We start from the raw sequence: 17230 nt of genomic DNA, 5'->3' as shown, positions 1-17230 counted from the left end.
GTTTCAATTGGAGACCTTTCAGCCCAACCGAACTAACAACAGAGAAAGAACGTATTACACAATAGTATCATAAACCTATAGTTTAACGCAGAAGCTCAGCCCCTTCTCACTTCTTGGTAATGGTTGAAATGTAGGTTTGCATGGGTTTAGCAACAGTGGGTTTTTTAAAACGCACAAGGAATTTGAGTTGGCACAAGTATGCAGTAGCCAGCAGGCACCTCCCCTTCCTCCGTTGTTGGTGAGGAACCAATAAGACAGCAACATTCATTTAGCTATATGCGACCAAATGCTCCCATTTTCCCCCTGCTCCCTTCTATCTCAGAGGTGTTGAGAGCTAGGTTTAGTACACGTGAATACTAAATGTCAACAATAAAAAAAAACACGACTTCATGCCAGGACGTTTGGATGCTACGTGACAAAGAGAGTACCAAAGATGTTGTTATTTTGTAAAACTTTGTGACAGATAAATCCTCAAATTATACGTTCAAGTATGACCTCATACTGAGAAATCTGGAAGCTACGTAACGGAGATAGCATTGATGACGTGCACGTGGGACCCCTACCTTCATTATGGCAAGTTTCCTTAAAAACGTTGTGACAGGTAAACTTTAAGATTACATGTAACGTTCAAGAAACGACATCATACAATACCATTTAAAATACCATGCTGGGTCGTTTGTTGGGCTACTTAACTGAATAACATCTGAATATTTCAATGATGAACTTTTTGATGACTGCTCCCAGCACCTCTCCATGGCCAAAAAAAACATGTTGTTGTCTCTGACTTTGTTCTTGTATTTGCGTCATAGGATGCTTAAAAGTCGATAAATCTGTCATAAACGAGTGGAGATGTTTATTCAACCAGAAGACAACTGTCGGGATTAGGATTTAGGACGTTATCATATACATGTAGCAGTTAATCTGACATATGTTGTGCTACATCACTTATGAGTTATGACTCTTCCGTGAATAATAAAACTTTGTAAGTCATGAGTGTAATGGTTTAAACGTTCTGCTTAGACCTTTATTGGTATAAAGGCCACTGTAGCATGATTTGGCCTCCGGGGCTACGAAAAAACAACTCTACTGGCCAATCGCTTTGCATGTTTTCAAGAGCGTGTGTGGCATCTCGCCAAAACAAATGTGCGTTCTCTCCGCGCAATTTACCCCTGACACTACAATTATACGGCCATAAATCGCACTATTGAAAGCAGAGCCGACAACAACAGACCTGAAAAGCCAGTGTCGGCCTTACATTCATCTATCAATAATACCAGTCTCTGTTTGCCTTTACATACCTCGCTGACAATCCTGATAGCTATCAAGAACTTAACTTGATCTTTGCAGTGCGAGATACAATGTATGCACACCTAGTGAATTTTACGATCAGGATAATTCATGGATCAACGAGGATCAGTTTCTTTCATTTCTAGTCAACTAGTCAGTAGGTCACAGTTAATAACCGACCACAAATGTCGCAGTAACTTAGTAAGGCCCTATTCGACTAGAGGGCGCTCACGCTGCGACCTAGCGTCGACCTGAATATTTGCGTACTTAACTTCATTACTGGAATATCTATCCTGTAAAACTATGTCTGAAAAGACAATGAAACACACAAAGCGTATTTGTTTCTTAACATGTGAAATTCGCTAAGCGCTCTGTCAAATCACTGGTCGGGTGAAGGACGGTCACAGGGAGCTCGCCGCCCTAGTGGAATGGGGTGTAACATAGTACACGTCAAAGGATCAGTCATGCATGATTAAGTGTACTAACATACGTTGATCATCCCAGCAGTAAAACATAACAAACAACCGCCCTAATCTGTACTATATCTTTTATGTCGAAGAATGCCATGGTGTTATTGACAAATAACCAAACATGTGTGTTGGGTTTGTATAGAGGGCCTAAAATCATCATGGATGATATGGATGAATAGACATCTAGAGTGAACTTGGTCCATGTAACAAACCCGAATTGATGATGTTGGTTTGCACGTCTAATTACACAGGAAGAGCAGTAAAGACTAGGTACAGTGACAGGCCAACAGAGAGCATCACCATCATGATTACCATTATCATTACCGATCATTATCATTATCGTTCCACAACAAAAGGAGTAATAGTGGGGTGTAAAATTTTCACACCTCATGATGCACCGCCAGACATCACGTCATGTCCCTGTATCGCTAAGCAGGGATAAGTGACCGAATCATGATGCGATTTCTTCCATACCGATGGTCAAGGTGAAAAAAAAGCTTTACAATGCCCAAAAGCAACCATCCAGTTAAGCTTTATTTGCTAATTTAATAAAGCCTTTCCATGCTATAATTTGCACGGCAGTCCTTTCAACTTCGATGGATGAAGTAATTGAAAGCAGAAAGACGGACACCTTATAGGATGACTTTTAGCGCTGTTGCCCTTTCCAAGGACGTTATATAACGTCCTTACCCTTTCTTAAAGATATTGGCCAGACTTTATCGATACCATATACAACAGACAAACGTGGCTTCACTCTCTCGATCCACGAAAAAGGAGAAAAAGGGCATTTAGAAAACTGTAAAAGATCGACATATCTGGTCGTTCATGGTTCTTGTAGATGCGTATATGTGGTCTGTTTTCCGTCCAACCAACCAACTAGCTTTCATACCACTCGGCTTTGTGTGATCGCCAATCACCTTGAATTAGTCTTGCAAGTTAGCTGAAGGATGCCAAAATAAAAAAAAATGAAACTGGCATCATCTGAGCGTGTTCTTCCGTTTCTCACTCATGCATTATTTCATTTCTTTCTCTCATATCCACTCTGCACATTCGTGATGTCTAGGATATGAGCCACAATTAGTTTGGCTTCGAAGTCAAAGATGATGTGGCGACTCACTATAATTTCTAATTACATCACAAGAGATTGCACAAGTTGACCAGTTTTTAATTTACATAAATTAACAACACACCTAAATCCGGACCAACCACCGAAAATGTCAGGAATAACGTCACGTCAGTGACCTTGAGTAATTAAAATAGTTTTGCGTAACAATCACCATGATGAGGGTGCCGTCTCAGCGTCTATGAGTAACTATGATCAACTGCGCTTCACCCACACACGAGTCCGGACATCAATTCTGAGAACACACCTCATCGAGACCCAACCAGGACAGGACTCAGTCGGCTTGTCTTCCTATCAAATTTGAAAGATATCGATCTTTTAGCCTACCAAGCTACGACTTGACCAAAGGCTCTGAATCTCATTGCGTTGATTGACGGTTTGTTTGACGCCGGTTCCGGAGCGGAAGCCCGTGTAAGGTGCGGAGCAGTAGGTGACTGTCCCCGCCGGCGACACGAGGGAGGCACCTTAGTCAAAACCCGGTAAGCTTCGAAAGTATTTTTTTCACCTGTTAGATATTATTGATATCTCATAACCGCAAGATACTACAAGACAGCTGTCAACGCTATGTAAATTAAAAGGTTTATACAGAGCTAGTGGTGCTAGTTTGGGACTCAATTGTAAGATTTGAGACGATTTACTGGCGGTGAGCGGAATGAAACTCAGAACAATGTTGTGGGGATCTGTACATGTGTATCAATCAGTACATAAATGGCATTTTCGGCGCGATGAAACATCGCGACAAACGGAAACCATTATTACTGCTCGATGTTGTGCCTATGATGAATCTTTTGGGTGGGCATCTGTGGCTTTTTTGACAGTTCAAGGCTTAACCGTTTACGCTAGCATTATCTTATGTCATTTGAAATTTTTAGATTTCAAAATTACATATTGTCTACATATGTGAACGTTTGCGGCGTATATAAATACTCAAGTTGTTACATGATTTTGACTGGTCTCTTTTATCGGTCAATTTTGTTCGCTAATGCATGGATGTATACCGCGCAGTACCCTATAATTATAACGCTAACATTCTCACATTCTTGAGTTTTTGGGTAGTTCCATAAATAATACATGTATCTGGCCTCCCATATGCGTTTTGCTGCTATCATAATACGATTTAATGTTTATTATGCAATCATCAGAAGAGCTTGATGATCGCTCGGCATCCTTTCTATTTGACGGTGCCCTTTCCATTTGACTGCGTTCGACTAGTTGTATGATAGTATGGGGTTATGCAATACTTGAACTTACATGTACGATGACAAGCAAGATAGCAGAGGCACATTCGTCATCACAAATCACAAACATACAGATAATCTCTGTTCATCTTTCCTACGACTACAGGATCACATGAATCAAGCCATGTATGGTGTATAAAACTCATTGACGCCTCTCTCAGATTTTAATCTTTTTCAAACACACCCAGCTGCAGTGCCAAAGGGGACCCGAAATTGACAGAATAATTACAAAATTAGAGGGAAAAATTGAGCGATACATAGCGAAAAAAAAGTAAGTGATGCACAGCATAATATGGGATTGACGTTAACTTAGACCAAGGAGCTTTTAACATTGATAAAAGCTCTTTGCTTAGACCTAGACGTAGGGGCGTCCGTGTCGTCCGACACATGAGGCTGTCAGGCGGGCCCAGCAAGCTCTGTCGGCAGCCATTCTCCTCAAATGCTTCCAGCTGATGTTGACTGGTGGGAGGTCCCTCTCTTTGGTCTGCCTGTGGTTAATTTTTGGGCGCTTTCTGCGCCTCTTACACGTTGGAGACCCTAAGTACATGATCTGTATACGGGGTTAGATGTAAAAAAATTCACTGCGAGAAAAGTGGTGTGGCGCAGGTTACCTTCAAACGATCTAGAGGTCAAAGCTCAAAAGGTGCAGTTGCTTCAGGTGTCTGTTCATCGTCATTGTCGGAAAGACGTTTGATTAGAGACAGAACATGTCAATTAAATCATTAAAGGTCCGTTGCGCGTCATTTCCATTCAAATTCAGTGTGTCGACAAATGTTATCACTGCTGACAGCTAGTGTGGCCAGTAATTTATAACTTTGCCACAGGGCTGTCGCCAAGCAGAACAATAACGTCTCGCACTCTACTCTGGTGAAAAAAGTGACAGTGCTGACCTAGGTTCACCTCCCGTCATGTGTCTATTGGCAATAGCCCTTTTTATGGGGTGGGGGGGTGGTTACGGTTTGAGAGCCTTTGGCACTAATCTGAAGTTATCTAAAGCAGCAAAACAAAACAAAATTACACTTTATCAAGTCTAACATATGAAAGAGTAAAATACATTGTTGCACTTAAGGGGAGGGAGGAGAGCGTCGATTGCACTGTTGTACAGGTATTCATACTAGCGAAGCAAATTAACTGAATTCATTATTATACAGTTTTACGGTTCAATCATACATTTCAATGCATGAAAGAGTAATTTTCAGACTCATGGTTTTCTGAAAAACAAAAGCCAATCTGGTCCATATAATGACATTATGTAATTAAATTCCTGTGAAATTTACTCAGATTTGACCGTTCGCTCGACCGTTTCAAAGCTGTCTCTGTTGGAAAACCGTGTGTGACATGCTGGCTTAACTTATGTCAGGGATGTCATGTAGTGAGGTCATGTAGTCTTGTGTAACGTTACTTAGAACTCAGCAGAGTGCACTATCTATATTTGCTGAATTGTGATTGGTTAAACCAAACTTAAGGCGGTTTGCACCTGACCTGTAAAAGCTTTATATCTGTGCTCATTCGAGCTTTGAGCACTTCAAAGCCACACACAAGGCGAAACTAGTAAGTTTCTTTTCTTTTTGCTACAATCTCCTTCTTGTGAAAAATGGGCTGGCGGGGTGTTAGCTGATTTTTTTTACCAGTAGGAGATTCACAAATTACCTTTTGGTAAAAAAAAAGATGGGCTAGCAAAGGCGTCATCCCATTTTTTTTACAATTGTAACAACTAATGAATTACTTTCTTAGTAAAAAAAAATGGTCAAAGTTTTGTTCTCCTCATAGGTCATCCCGTCGCAGAATTGTGCCAAAACAACGATTTTCAGAGCACAAAAATGGGATTAAAAAAAAATCTTTTTTTGTAGAATGCCTCTAATAGCTAATGCGATATTGTTTGGGATTCTAAATTGTATACACATTTTTACGTCGTTTAATACCGCAGCCTAACGAAGTAAACACGTTGTTAAGCACAATATGGTAATTGCAACATTTCCTAGATCGTTTTATCTGGAGGAATGTGACCTACCTTGGGGGACAAGGTAGACATGAAGATTGAGAGTTGTCTCCAGGCCCGTCTGCCTCTTGCTACATTCAGCCTTTCCTGCAGATTGAGGTTGTCCATTCTGTGATGTTGTCCAGATAAGAAATACATGAATGGATGATTAAGCGTCGCCATCAACATATTTAGACTTGCTTTACTTTGGCAAGCGCTGCGACTGTTTGGAAATGTGCTAAAAATTTCTACCGCTTTCATAGAGGCTAGATCCAAACACAACGTACCAACGAAGTTCATCATTTTAGACACTATAACGATCTAACAGTATGCAGAATAGTAACATATCTAATTTCAGAGGCTTCAATTTTACTTCTTCCGACGTCTTTGGTATAGGTACACGTCTAATGCTCTTCCATCACTTGCACTTCATTGTTCAACAATCTTCACTTGACAACATCTGAGACAGGACGAACGTTCAACCTGTTCTGAAAGTATCACCACCATGGGGTGAGTACAAACAGATTTTATTTGTGACATAGACATTGGGCCATTACAACTTGAAAAAAGATCAGAGGACTGATCAAAACGATTTAGGTAAGCGAATTATTATATTTTTGTGTACAGTTATAAAGTTTGAAATTGTATTATAAGATTTGATTTAATTAGATTTATTGAAATTGCAGACAATGTAATACTAGTACGTGGTGCACCCCGGCAGCTTTGCTGATATTGGTTGCCAACACCTGCATACATTTACACTTCTCATTGAATACACATTACAAAGACGTTGTTAGAATTGCTTGTGAGGCCAGATGTCAAGGGCAGTCTCGGCAGATATGTATCAGTTGCATCTTGATTCTAAAATAGTGATAAACAAATTTGATTGGGACGACGTCACGCCCCCTTGACATACGCTGTCGGGACACACTGACAGTTCGTTTTAGGTCATGCGCATATACTGTCTTGTTTCTATGTATGACTTGTATGTTTTTTTCGTCTATTACGAAAAAAAAAGAAAAGAGAAGAAGGGAATAGCGATGTTTATATCATTATCAAATGCCCCATACCTCAATGGAACTCATTGTTATTTATTTATTTTCAGGTTGATCATCAGGTTATCCACCCTGCTCCTCCTCCTCTGCGGTATTTCACTCATCTTTCCTCTGGTCGATGCCAGGAAGAGGAAAAAGGATCGTAAGTTCTTGGTCAACGGATTTCCCGTTTCCTTTTATTCTGCAATGAAATTAGAGCAAAGAAAGGCATGTCGTCGTGCGAAGTTATTTCATTTTTAGAATTAGACTTGTATTGCCCAATAATTTGATCTATGATTGTATTTGTAGCAAAGTGCTTCGAACTGAACATCCCAAACACAATACGGACTGGCTGTGCACCGCCCTATGTTATGGGAGAGATCTGTTATTTTAGTTGTAAGCCCGGATGCAGGACGGGTAAGGGGGCCACTAAAAGGAAGTGCAAGGTCAGGCCAGCTCGATGGACTGGAGGAAAAGGATTAAAGTGCAAATGTGTGTATTTTTCTTTCAATGCCTTTTGCTTCTTTTGTTATTTATCAACACTTGACGCCAACTATAAATTCCGTGCCATATATGTACATATGCAACAACAAAGAAAACACATAATGCTTGTCTTTTAGCCGTAATTAAACACTTCAAATGTGATAGAGTGACAGAAATATGTATGAAAGTTATCATAATACATGTAGCAACATTTTTTAGAAACCATTTCTAGTTTGGGCACTACTATGCTACAGAAGAGGCGTCGATTGACAGTAATATTTATATGACTTTTTGCTATTTCAGGCCCAAGCCCAACGCAAGCGTCGACGCCAGCCGGACCAAGTTAGTATAAATATTATGGATCAACATCTCTCTCACATCAACAGAACTGTAACATTTTTGATCTTGTCATTACCTATATTCATTGTACAGGCAGGTTCTCCTAATTGATTCAGCACCAACTTGTCTCGTTTAAATTTACTTTTCTGTTATCCATTTTGTTACTTATGTAAGCAATGTGGTTTACTATTCTTGTTTTATGCGTATGTTTCTTGAGTAGAAGGCTTAATATATAATAATTTGTGCTTTTTGCCTCATATGCATACTCTCAAAATATATGTTAATAAAAAAATATAAAATAAAATAAGAATATTATGACTGAACGATTGGCCCAATTTGAATTCATAATTAATTACTGTTATAATTGGATGATCTTGTACAAAAGATTCGTCATCATGGCCTTTTCTATAGGAAAACACGGGTTTCTTGTATCAGCCTTGACCAAAAGTATATCGTAGCAGCGAAGAACAATGCCGTTCTAACAGAGAAGGATAATTTTTCGATCATGATTGTGGCTCATAATCATTTGGGGGGAGGGGATATTTCGTCTGTGTAATCAGCCATCGACCAATTCTATTTCATTGTTTGTCGTATATTTGGTCTAGCCGGCTTAAGAATTGCCGCCATGTTACGGCCAACAAGACTTGTGGATGAAGGGGAGCAGGTCACTCTCCTCTGCTTGTCGGACGGAAGTCCCTCTCCAAGATTTACCTGGACCCGAGGAAATGGAGCTGCGCTTCCGCCCGCGGCAGTCGTCGACCCCGCCACAGGGACGCTGGTGATTGGACGTGTTCGTCCCGAAGATGACGGAGAGTACACCTGTACCGCTGAAGATGGCGTGGACGTGGTGTCTAGTAGCGTCAGCTTTGATGTCTGCCCTGATGTAAGGCATTAAAGCATAACGCTTTTCATGATCAAATGATATGCCCATATCATGTATTGTTATTTACTGTAGACTTGATCCATGATCCCTTTCTCACTACTTTGATAGGGCTAAGGATGGTACTTGAAGTAATCCAAGTGAATGAAATGTTTATTTCGATATGATCCACAACTTCACACTGGTGCATATTGATCAGCATGATTTTGGAAAACTCAATATTTGCTTGTATAAGAATCTATAAAAAGCTTATATGATACTATACAGTCTACCATTTGGTGTTTAAAGCAAAAAAATACAGACTCGTGTTGTTTCTTGTGTTGACAGCCACACATTTAAGACGGTCTGTCAAGCGTACGATGTCTAAAACATGGAAATCGGAAATCGATTGTTCTGTTGCAGGTAACAGACTGCAGCGACACGAGTGGTAGCTGTCCGACGTGGGCACGTAATAAGGAATGTGAGAACAATCCTGGGTGGATGCTTCCCAACTGTCCTCTGAGTTGTGGCGTGTGTCATCCAGGTAAATAAACTGTCTCAAACTTTACGAGTAGAATAAGATTTGCAAAGGAGAGAACGGCGTAGTGAGACTGCAAGAGAATGTTTAATGAATAACTGTTACTTATTATTCCGTCTTCTATGACCATAAGGAAGTTTGTATTGTGGTGAGACTACGAAACCTGATAGAAAATCTATGTGACCACAGCTATTTTAGACTTGTAGGACAACGCGTTATTCCAAATGTGCATGCTAGATGATTGGTTGTCCTCAGATTTGCCTGCTGACTGTCTAACAACCAAGCGGGGTCGTGCATGGGATACCTGGGAGTGTACTAACGTCGTATCTGTCCCTGAGGAAGTTCGGACAAAACTCAAGTTGGACACTTTCTATCAGGTCAGCTCTGAATTTCTGCTTTTTTCACTGGCTTCAGTTGTCTAGCTTTATTTCTGCATAAGGAGAAGTGTAGCAGAGCAATGCCATGATGTATATCTGAGACATACATAACTAGAAATACTATTGATGTTCTAAAAAGTCTCATGAATTCTTTCTACTCTCTGTGTGATTTTTTCAGCCTCCTTGATACTTACTAACGGTGGAAAACTTTTATCTTTTATCACTAGAGCTTCTAATCTATTCGATATGAATAGAAACAAAACGTTGTGATTTTTCAACCATTAGAAATACTTGCACGCATACGGTATCCCCATCCTGGGATCTTCCATTCTGCCTGACGACGCCCTCCGAAGATGTTGCTACGACGTGCTGTTCATGTTAGCGGACAGGAGGGACCTGCGCGACTCGTACTTTAACGTCTATGGAAGAGCAGCCATCATGGCGGAATCTGAGGTAATGTGACGTATACGTGGAGACAAAAGTAGCCTCATACATTTCGTTTTCTTTCAATATTCTTGATAGCCAAATTACTGATAAGTATTGGCAACACAAAAGAACACAAACAACTAACTGTTGGATAATTGAAAGTGTACAAGAGCCCTAGTTTAGCATATAACCATAATGTACTATTGGTATAGCGGTGTTTATTGTTATCAGGTTACCCTGGATATCCCCGAACATTCAAACATGGACGAGAGTTTTAACACCCGGGCCCGAGGACTGGGGGGCACGGTGAGCTATCCGGTGTCAACAGGAGCTGAGGAGAATGTTCTGTGTTACCAAAGTGACAGGTGTGTTGCCTTCATCTATGTGAAGCATACATCGTGCTGTAGAGGAAGACGCTAATATTTATGTTTCAGACACTTTCTGTAACGTGATTCTTAAATTCTTCTTCTTGTAGTACAACACGATGTAGCCAACAACGTTTGATTACATGATTCCTCATCCCGTACAAAGCATTGGTTTATATGCATAACTCACCTCTTTAGAAATGTGTTTAAAACCAAATATCTACATTATTTATTGAGTTTAACTTTTGTTGCCCTGTAAATTAGACTTCGAGTGGAAGACATCTTCATGCATGAGTTTGCCCACGGTGTACACAATATGGCGGCCAAAATTGTGATACCAGACTTCGATGATCGTCTGGGGGCGGCGTACCAAGACGCCTTGGCAAACGGCAGATTCGCCAACACATATGCAGACGACACCGTGTTTGAGTATTGGGCAGAAGGTGTGTAAAACTATTCAACCCACGGGTTAAAACAAAAACAGCAGCACTTGCAGTGATATGGGAAACTTAACAATAAAAAGTTAAAGAAAACTTAACAATAATACAGAAGACAAGACTGAAAAAGGATCAACATGTGATAAAATGGACCGAAAAACACGTTTCTAGCATGTCCTCCTCAGGGAATCCTATCGAGGTCAAGTTTAGGAAATATTCCTTCTAGTGCCTTATAAATCAGATTTTGAATACATGGTATACATAGCGATGACAATCGGGTGTTGATTTAGTGTAAGTTGAATGGCTTATATTTGGGTATTTCAATTGTTCATCTATATATTTTACACAACCTGTTTCTAAAGCATGCTTTTCTATGCCTTGTAAAGGAGTACAGAGCTACTTCAACGTAAACCACGAAAGCGACCCACCTGACGGCATCCACAACTATGTCAACACCCGCGAGGAGCTCCGGGACTATGACCCTGCCTTGTACAACCTCGTACAGGAAATCTTCCCATGCGGGAATCATGTTGTCGATCGCTGTGTGAAAGGTGTGTTGCACACACACACACACACACACACACACACACACACAAACAAACACAAACAAAAACTCCCACACATACATACATACATACACGCACACAAACACATACACACACACAAACACACGCACGCGCACACACACACAAACACATACACACACACAAACACACGCATGCGCACACACACGCACACATACACACACACAAACACACATACATACACACATCATTTGGAGGTTAAGATCTTTTGGTTAAGATAGAGAAACTTAATGTTTCAATGAGATAGTGCTACTAGATGTTTCCTTCATCAGACTTGATAACATTACACTGAAGTTGGCGCTTTATTCCTTTTCAGACTATGATGCGTCAGAGATAAAGGTGGATTGCAAGAACGGGCTCGTTCGAACCACGATTGACGGAAGTACCATTTTTGGGTGATCGATGTTAGCCACACCAGCTTGATCACAGTAAGCACTAGTCTTCAGAATTTTCATCTGCTGTATGGCAAACAAACAATAGATGTTACAAAATGGCAATATTGTACAAGGAGAATACTGTGATACAATTAAGAACAATTCTTTTATAAAACATCATTAGGAAATTGCAATTCATTTGCCTATGAGCAGGAGCATCGCTGCAAAATAAATGTATTCTATATCATAATCTTAATAAATGTATGTCTCTTAATCTATGATGAAGTATGTTTGACTTCTTTGATAAACCGTTGCTCAAAGTAAGCAAGCTTGCTATTGATTATTGAAAGCCAGTTAATGTCCAGGTAATATTCATACGAAGTATACGTGCGTCGTAATGAAGAATAATATTTTGTAGCTGCATGTAAACAGAGACGAAGTTAGCTGAACCTAACGGATTTGTATGTGCATGTAATGGGTGGATACATTTTCAGAAGTATAAAAAGCTCACATATTTGTATATGCGCTTAGACTATAGACAGTTTAGCAAGAGAATAAGTTTAACAGATAATACAATTTCATTATGATGTCAGCAATACATGGTCAATTCATCGGATCTATACCATACTATAAATACATTCCCATATTTCATAAGTGATGCATTAGAATATCGATAACGTTATATAAGCACTTTGATGTTGCCTTAAATCTATCATCCAATCATCGGCGACCCGCTGTTCCATTCGCACTAGTTACAGTACCGTTCATTTCTTACATTCTTGCTTCAACATGAATATAGCTCATGTAATAAAAGCAATGTAATGATCAGCATTTGCATTTTGTGGTTTGTCCGTCACGTCTTAATGTATATCTTCAGTGTTGTTGTATTGAAACATCATTAACTACGAGTGGCGGAGCATGTACAAATCAACAACAACAACAACAACAACCTTCTTGATTTCATTATTGTGGTTTACATATAACAATAGGACTTCACCAGAAATGATGTGATGATTGGGCACAAGAGTCATTATATGTTTTAGATTAGCAATGCGTACTTTTGACGAGCTAAAACCTAATATCAGATCCAAACAATGTATATGTTCAATGGCAATCGAATGACAAATAAATAACGACTTAACATTATCTATGCATACTATCGTTAACAAGGCTGCACTTGGGCGTGAATGGGATTTTTAACAACCTTTAATTTTTTTCAAAAGTTCTCCCACGTCATTTGGGTGGGTCTGACTATGAGAATAATCCAGATGATCGATAACTAGACGCCATTCGCCGTGTAATCAATAGTCTTGGTAGTGGTTGACGCTGCTGTGTAATTCTACCCTGCCATCGTCCGGTAATAAATCTATCAGGGGACCGACACGTCATGATTCCAGGCGTATGAAGTCAAACCTCCCCACAGGCGACCAAGGGTACCTCGCTACAGACACTGATACAACACACCCTCCTATTGTCATGTTTGAAATGCCCTGACGTTCGTGTCTGCCATCTTACATCGTCGAACGTTACCCACGACGCACTAACGTCCAGGCTTGCGTCACATGAGTGTATAAATATTATGAATCTTTGATGTTTGGCGGATTCCTTGCCACGCAACAAAGGTCAGCAATTAAAGAATCATGTGCCCTTTTAAAGCTCACGTCTTTAAGTGATGACAGATGATTATTTATCACCGACCAATGACGTTTGCAGTCAGCTCAGGAATACGGGTAGAATATAAGAAAGAACATCATTTTCTAAGCCCTATATAAAGTTTTGAAGAAACTTAAGTTTTGAATCTGAGTGAAGGGTGGAATGCTGTCCTATGTGAGAAAACAGATTAGGCTCCACCGCAAACTGTCTGTACCCGCGTTCTCTCACGAACTCGTCCATAACACCGTCCAATGGCATCCTGCCATGTTTCATGTCGACGTCGGTCTGCATGTAAGACATTAACTCCATAGCAGCGCTCTTGGGGTACAAAACTGCTGGCGTGCAACAGTCGTTGGCATCAATCATGACATACAAATGTTTTGATATCCTTCGAAGCTCCAGGCGATGTGGTCTGGAGATAGCAAGAGCTGCCAGAATACAACATATAACATTCGCAACAAAGAACATATTATGGAATACGTAGGGATTTCTGCATTTTTTGACAAGTATGAAATGTACCAAACTAATCGTTGTTGCACCTACTATACCGATGCCCGCGAGTTCAAGTATATTGATGATGATTCGTTTTGGTTTTGTTGTGAAGAAATCACGCTGAATATACTGTGGAGAAAACAGCTTGATGATGGATTTTGTGGAATTATTGTCCTCCAGATCGAAACCGTGGTATTTCTTTTCGAGCTTGGTGATTATGATGTGCTCAATGATATCTAACGTTCCCTGTGTTGCTAAAGCATCGTCTTCGATGATAAGGATATACTCTGCATTGAGAGCGAGCGTTTGGTTCAAACAGTAAACGTAGTCATCTTTCTCTTTCTGAAGTCTGCTTGACAAAGTCTTTCCTCTAATCGGTTCATCTGCGTGTTGGTATCTTGAGAGAACAGGCACAATGGATGACAAGAAGACCGCATCAGAGTTGGAGAGGGGGTCGGAATCCACGTTACAAACGAGAAGACGAGTCGGAAAAGGTGGCTTTTCCCGAAGAATCGCTGCTACTGTTTGGAGGAGGTAGCCCGGGTTGTACACGCTGCCGTCCTGCATCTTCGGCTGCCTGTTCACAGTGACAAACCCAACTGCTAATCTCACACTGGGCTGCGTTTCAAGGGTGGGGTAGGAAGATACAACATTTGAGGTGAGAAACGTTTCGGCCTGTCTCCTTCGCTCATCGTTGACTCTCCTGGAATAAGTGTTCGGATCCGACCCTTTCATATGTAGGTACTGATTGTAATAAATGGAGAAGTACATTCTGTGGCAAAAGGTGGGTAAAATCACGCAAAACACTAATATGTAAAATTTTACGATCGACCACTTGTAAACAAGGCGCCACATATCTGCTAGATAGTTTAGACGTTTTTATACAAAAACGGTATTGCCACAAAATAGCCGTGATGTTATTTATGTCCTTTTCATCAAATATGATGGCAGCAAGGTTGTCAATTGCTGCATTGTTTGCCTGTAGAGTTCACACGACTTTCAACCGTGCTGATGTTCTTTGGTAACGTTCATATTCCACGGTGTATCTTTCCGCATTTTCTGGTGAGATGAGGGCTCCCAATGGTACCAAGAGTTCCAGGCCTGTTGAAGGAAAGAGGCAGTATATATTCAACCTCATTTTAGTACATTGATAAAAATTCCTCGTAGAAGCGTCAACGGTCATTGGAAGACATTGAGATCAAATGGAATGTACAGTAATATACTCGCAAGAAATTCTAAAACTGTTAATTATTTCATAATCAATCACGGGTCAACAAAGAAACAAGTGCATTAAGGAAGAAAGTATTCTTAACGACACAAAGCTGGGTGACAGGGGACATTTTGAAGATGTGTCACGCTGCCAGGAGTATTTGTCGGTTCCCGCCAGCCATTGCGCGTTAGATCTCAAACTTTTGTGAGAGAAATGAATCCAAAGTGTTCCTTTATTTATTTGGCTTCTTGTTTAGAGTCGAGTGCTAAGCTTCACGCACTTCTGTTAATGATCTCATGCACTAGCATGCCCGTTATGTTGGTCTACGTCAGCTAGGGGTTAAGGTTCAGCGTGATGCACAGTGTGGGAGGGGCCTCTGGTTTACACATATCATACATGACGTGCATGTGTGGCCACATGTGCATTTACAGAAATAACGGTATCAGTCCTTTATAGAAAGCTGCGAAAGAGTATATCATACCCCCAGGACTCTGTACGCTAGTAGATAAGGCACTTCAAAAGGGTGTGGACGGTGGAACCCCTTTAGACTTCGTCAGAGGTAGTCCCTAAAATCATAAAGCTGTATACGTGAGACGGGAGGAGAAAATGTGACACTAAGTTCCATTTTTAAGGACTGTGAACAGCTGTCGTTTTGCACGCTTGCCATAACAAGCCAAAAATACAGATAACTGTGGACAGAGAGGGTCAACAACATTAAATGACTGTGCATTTTGTATACAGTAGCATAGAGGTTATATATAGGGTCCGGAAAGTAGAAAATACATTGCTAACCTGAAACGTGACTCATGAAACTTTCAGCATGCCCATACCTTTGTCTTCCGAGCCACCAAAAAGAAAGTGTCGGTCACAGTTCCTGTCGACGTGCTAGAAAGATGAAATAGTATGGATCACTGTGTTAGGAAGAACAGACACAGCTGCAGACTGTGGAATGTAAGCTCCTTGAAATTCCGTTTACAAGTCGCGCGAGTTGTCTGTTCTGTGATCACGAGTTACTTTCTTTGTTGTGTACACAAACCTGTTTTTCCACCTGCCCCGACTGTCACCTACCGAACCGAATCGCGCATATGGACGTGTAAATGTAGGCATGCACAGGAGTTGATCCGTAGCCAAGTCAAAATCAAACACAGGCAAGATATACGTTGTGTGCCCTGTGGTGACTACATATGAAAAACCGACAGAAACAGAAAAGTCAATCCTGCAATGATCCCATTCAGGTTAACAGAAGTCTTACGAGCCTTATACTACGTATTACTTCTCGTCTCGTCTACTCGTTGGCGCTGTTGATTAAAAGGGCCGACCAGTCAAATCGAGTGACTAATCCCAAATCCTGCATCTGTACGGTAAATCTAAATGACATCGAGGAAGTAGATTTGGCTAACGTACTCATGCACGTACCTGTCGGAGAATGGATCTCGAGGTCTGTGTCCCGCATCAATCATGTCAGTGATTGTTCGGTATCTATCTAATCTCCGGGATTCAGCAACGTCAACAACCAACTGTTAAAGTAAACTGGCCTTCTCAGCAGGCTTCTGTGAACTCTTTGGTGACCTATCCTAACGATACGACACAAAAGGCTCGTCGAGTGCAATGATTGGTCATAAACCGACATCGTTAATCATTAACGTGTAACTAAAGCATAGCATGGGAGCTGCAGTTTTTTTTTACCAATAGGAGGTCAGTGATAGGATATCCTTGTCAATATGAATTTATGTGCTATTGACAAGATGTTCCTTACTATAATCTCAACCCTGACTCCTATAAAATGGTGCAAAGATAAGAAATCTTGGCATATTCTTGAGGGGTCAACACTAATTAGTTATTGGACGTATGGACGCTGATTTTAATGACGCGGCCGGAATTTTGACCCTGGACCTTCTGCTCGCAAAGCAAAGCAAAGCAAAGCAAAGCGACGCTCTGTTTCAAGCAGATGTTGGGATGGAAG

General features: G+C 40.7%; 3 protein-coding genes across 7 annotated transcripts in view; 2 read left to right on the top strand and 1 right to left on the bottom strand.

Moving 5' to 3' along the window:
• Positions 1 to 12741, top strand: part of LOC118411530 — a 25913-nt gene extending 13172 nt beyond the window's left edge. Inside the window, exons 13-14 of the mRNA XM_035813846.1 lie at positions 11341 to 11505; positions 11855 to 12741. Coding sequence (XP_035669739.1) covers positions 11341 to 11505; positions 11855 to 11937 — 248 coding nt within the window. The 3' untranslated portion in view covers positions 11938 to 12741. The remainder of the gene's footprint in view (positions 1 to 11340; positions 11506 to 11854) is intronic.
• Positions 3023 to 8874, top strand: LOC118411532 (myosin light chain kinase, smooth muscle-like). The gene is made up of 6 exons (XM_035813853.1): positions 3023 to 3359; positions 6493 to 6606; positions 7202 to 7293; positions 7440 to 7622; positions 7917 to 7955; positions 8558 to 8874. The coding sequence occupies exons 2-6, from the start codon at positions 6602 to 6604 to the stop codon at positions 8845 to 8847; spliced, it is 609 nt and encodes a 202-aa protein (XP_035669746.1). The 5' UTR covers positions 3023 to 3359; positions 6493 to 6601; the 3' UTR covers positions 8848 to 8874.
• A 108-nt stretch (positions 12742 to 12849) lies between the features above and the next one.
• LOC118411531 (post-GPI attachment to proteins factor 4-like) lies at positions 12850 to 16872 on the bottom strand. 5 transcript variants are annotated; one of them, XM_035813848.1, is made up of 3 exons: positions 16684 to 16872; positions 16060 to 16152; positions 12850 to 15158 (listed from the first exon to the last, which is right to left on the bottom strand). In XM_035813848.1, the coding sequence occupies exon 3, from the start codon at positions 14910 to 14912 to the stop codon at positions 13677 to 13679; it is 1236 nt and encodes a 411-aa protein (XP_035669741.1). In that variant the 5' UTR covers positions 14913 to 15158; positions 16060 to 16152; positions 16684 to 16872; the 3' UTR covers positions 12850 to 13676. The 5 variants fall into 5 exon arrangements, with proteins under 5 accessions (XP_035669741.1, XP_035669744.1, XP_035669740.1 ...); XM_035813851.1 differs by having other exon boundaries at positions 16098 to 16152; XM_035813847.1 differs by lacking the exon at positions 16684 to 16872 and having other exon boundaries at positions 16060 to 16628.
• Between the last annotated feature and the right edge of the window lie 358 nt (positions 16873 to 17230).

The sequence above is a fragment of the Branchiostoma floridae genome, chromosome 3, assembly GCF_000003815.2.
Source record: "Branchiostoma floridae strain S238N-H82 chromosome 3, Bfl_VNyyK, whole genome shotgun sequence".
Classification (NCBI taxonomy): Eukaryota; Metazoa; Chordata; class Leptocardii; order Amphioxiformes; family Branchiostomatidae; genus Branchiostoma; species Branchiostoma floridae.
This window is presented reverse-complemented; position numbering and strand designations above follow the sequence as displayed.

Bases quoted from the DNA above. Each gene is read 5' to 3' on its own strand.
- LOC118411532 (XM_035813853.1), top strand. The intron at 7,294-7,439 runs GTAAGTTCTTGG...TTGTATTTGTAG, and splicing joins CAGGAAGAGGAAAAAGGATC to CAAAGTGCTTCGAACTGAAC. The intron at 7,623-7,916 runs GTGTGTATTTTT...TTGCTATTTCAG, and splicing joins AAAAGGATTAAAGTGCAAAT to GCCCAAGCCCAACGCAAGCG.
- LOC118411531 (XM_035813848.1), bottom strand. From the start codon at position 14,912: ATGTGGCGCCTTGTTTACAAGTGGTCGATCGTAAAATTTTACATATTA.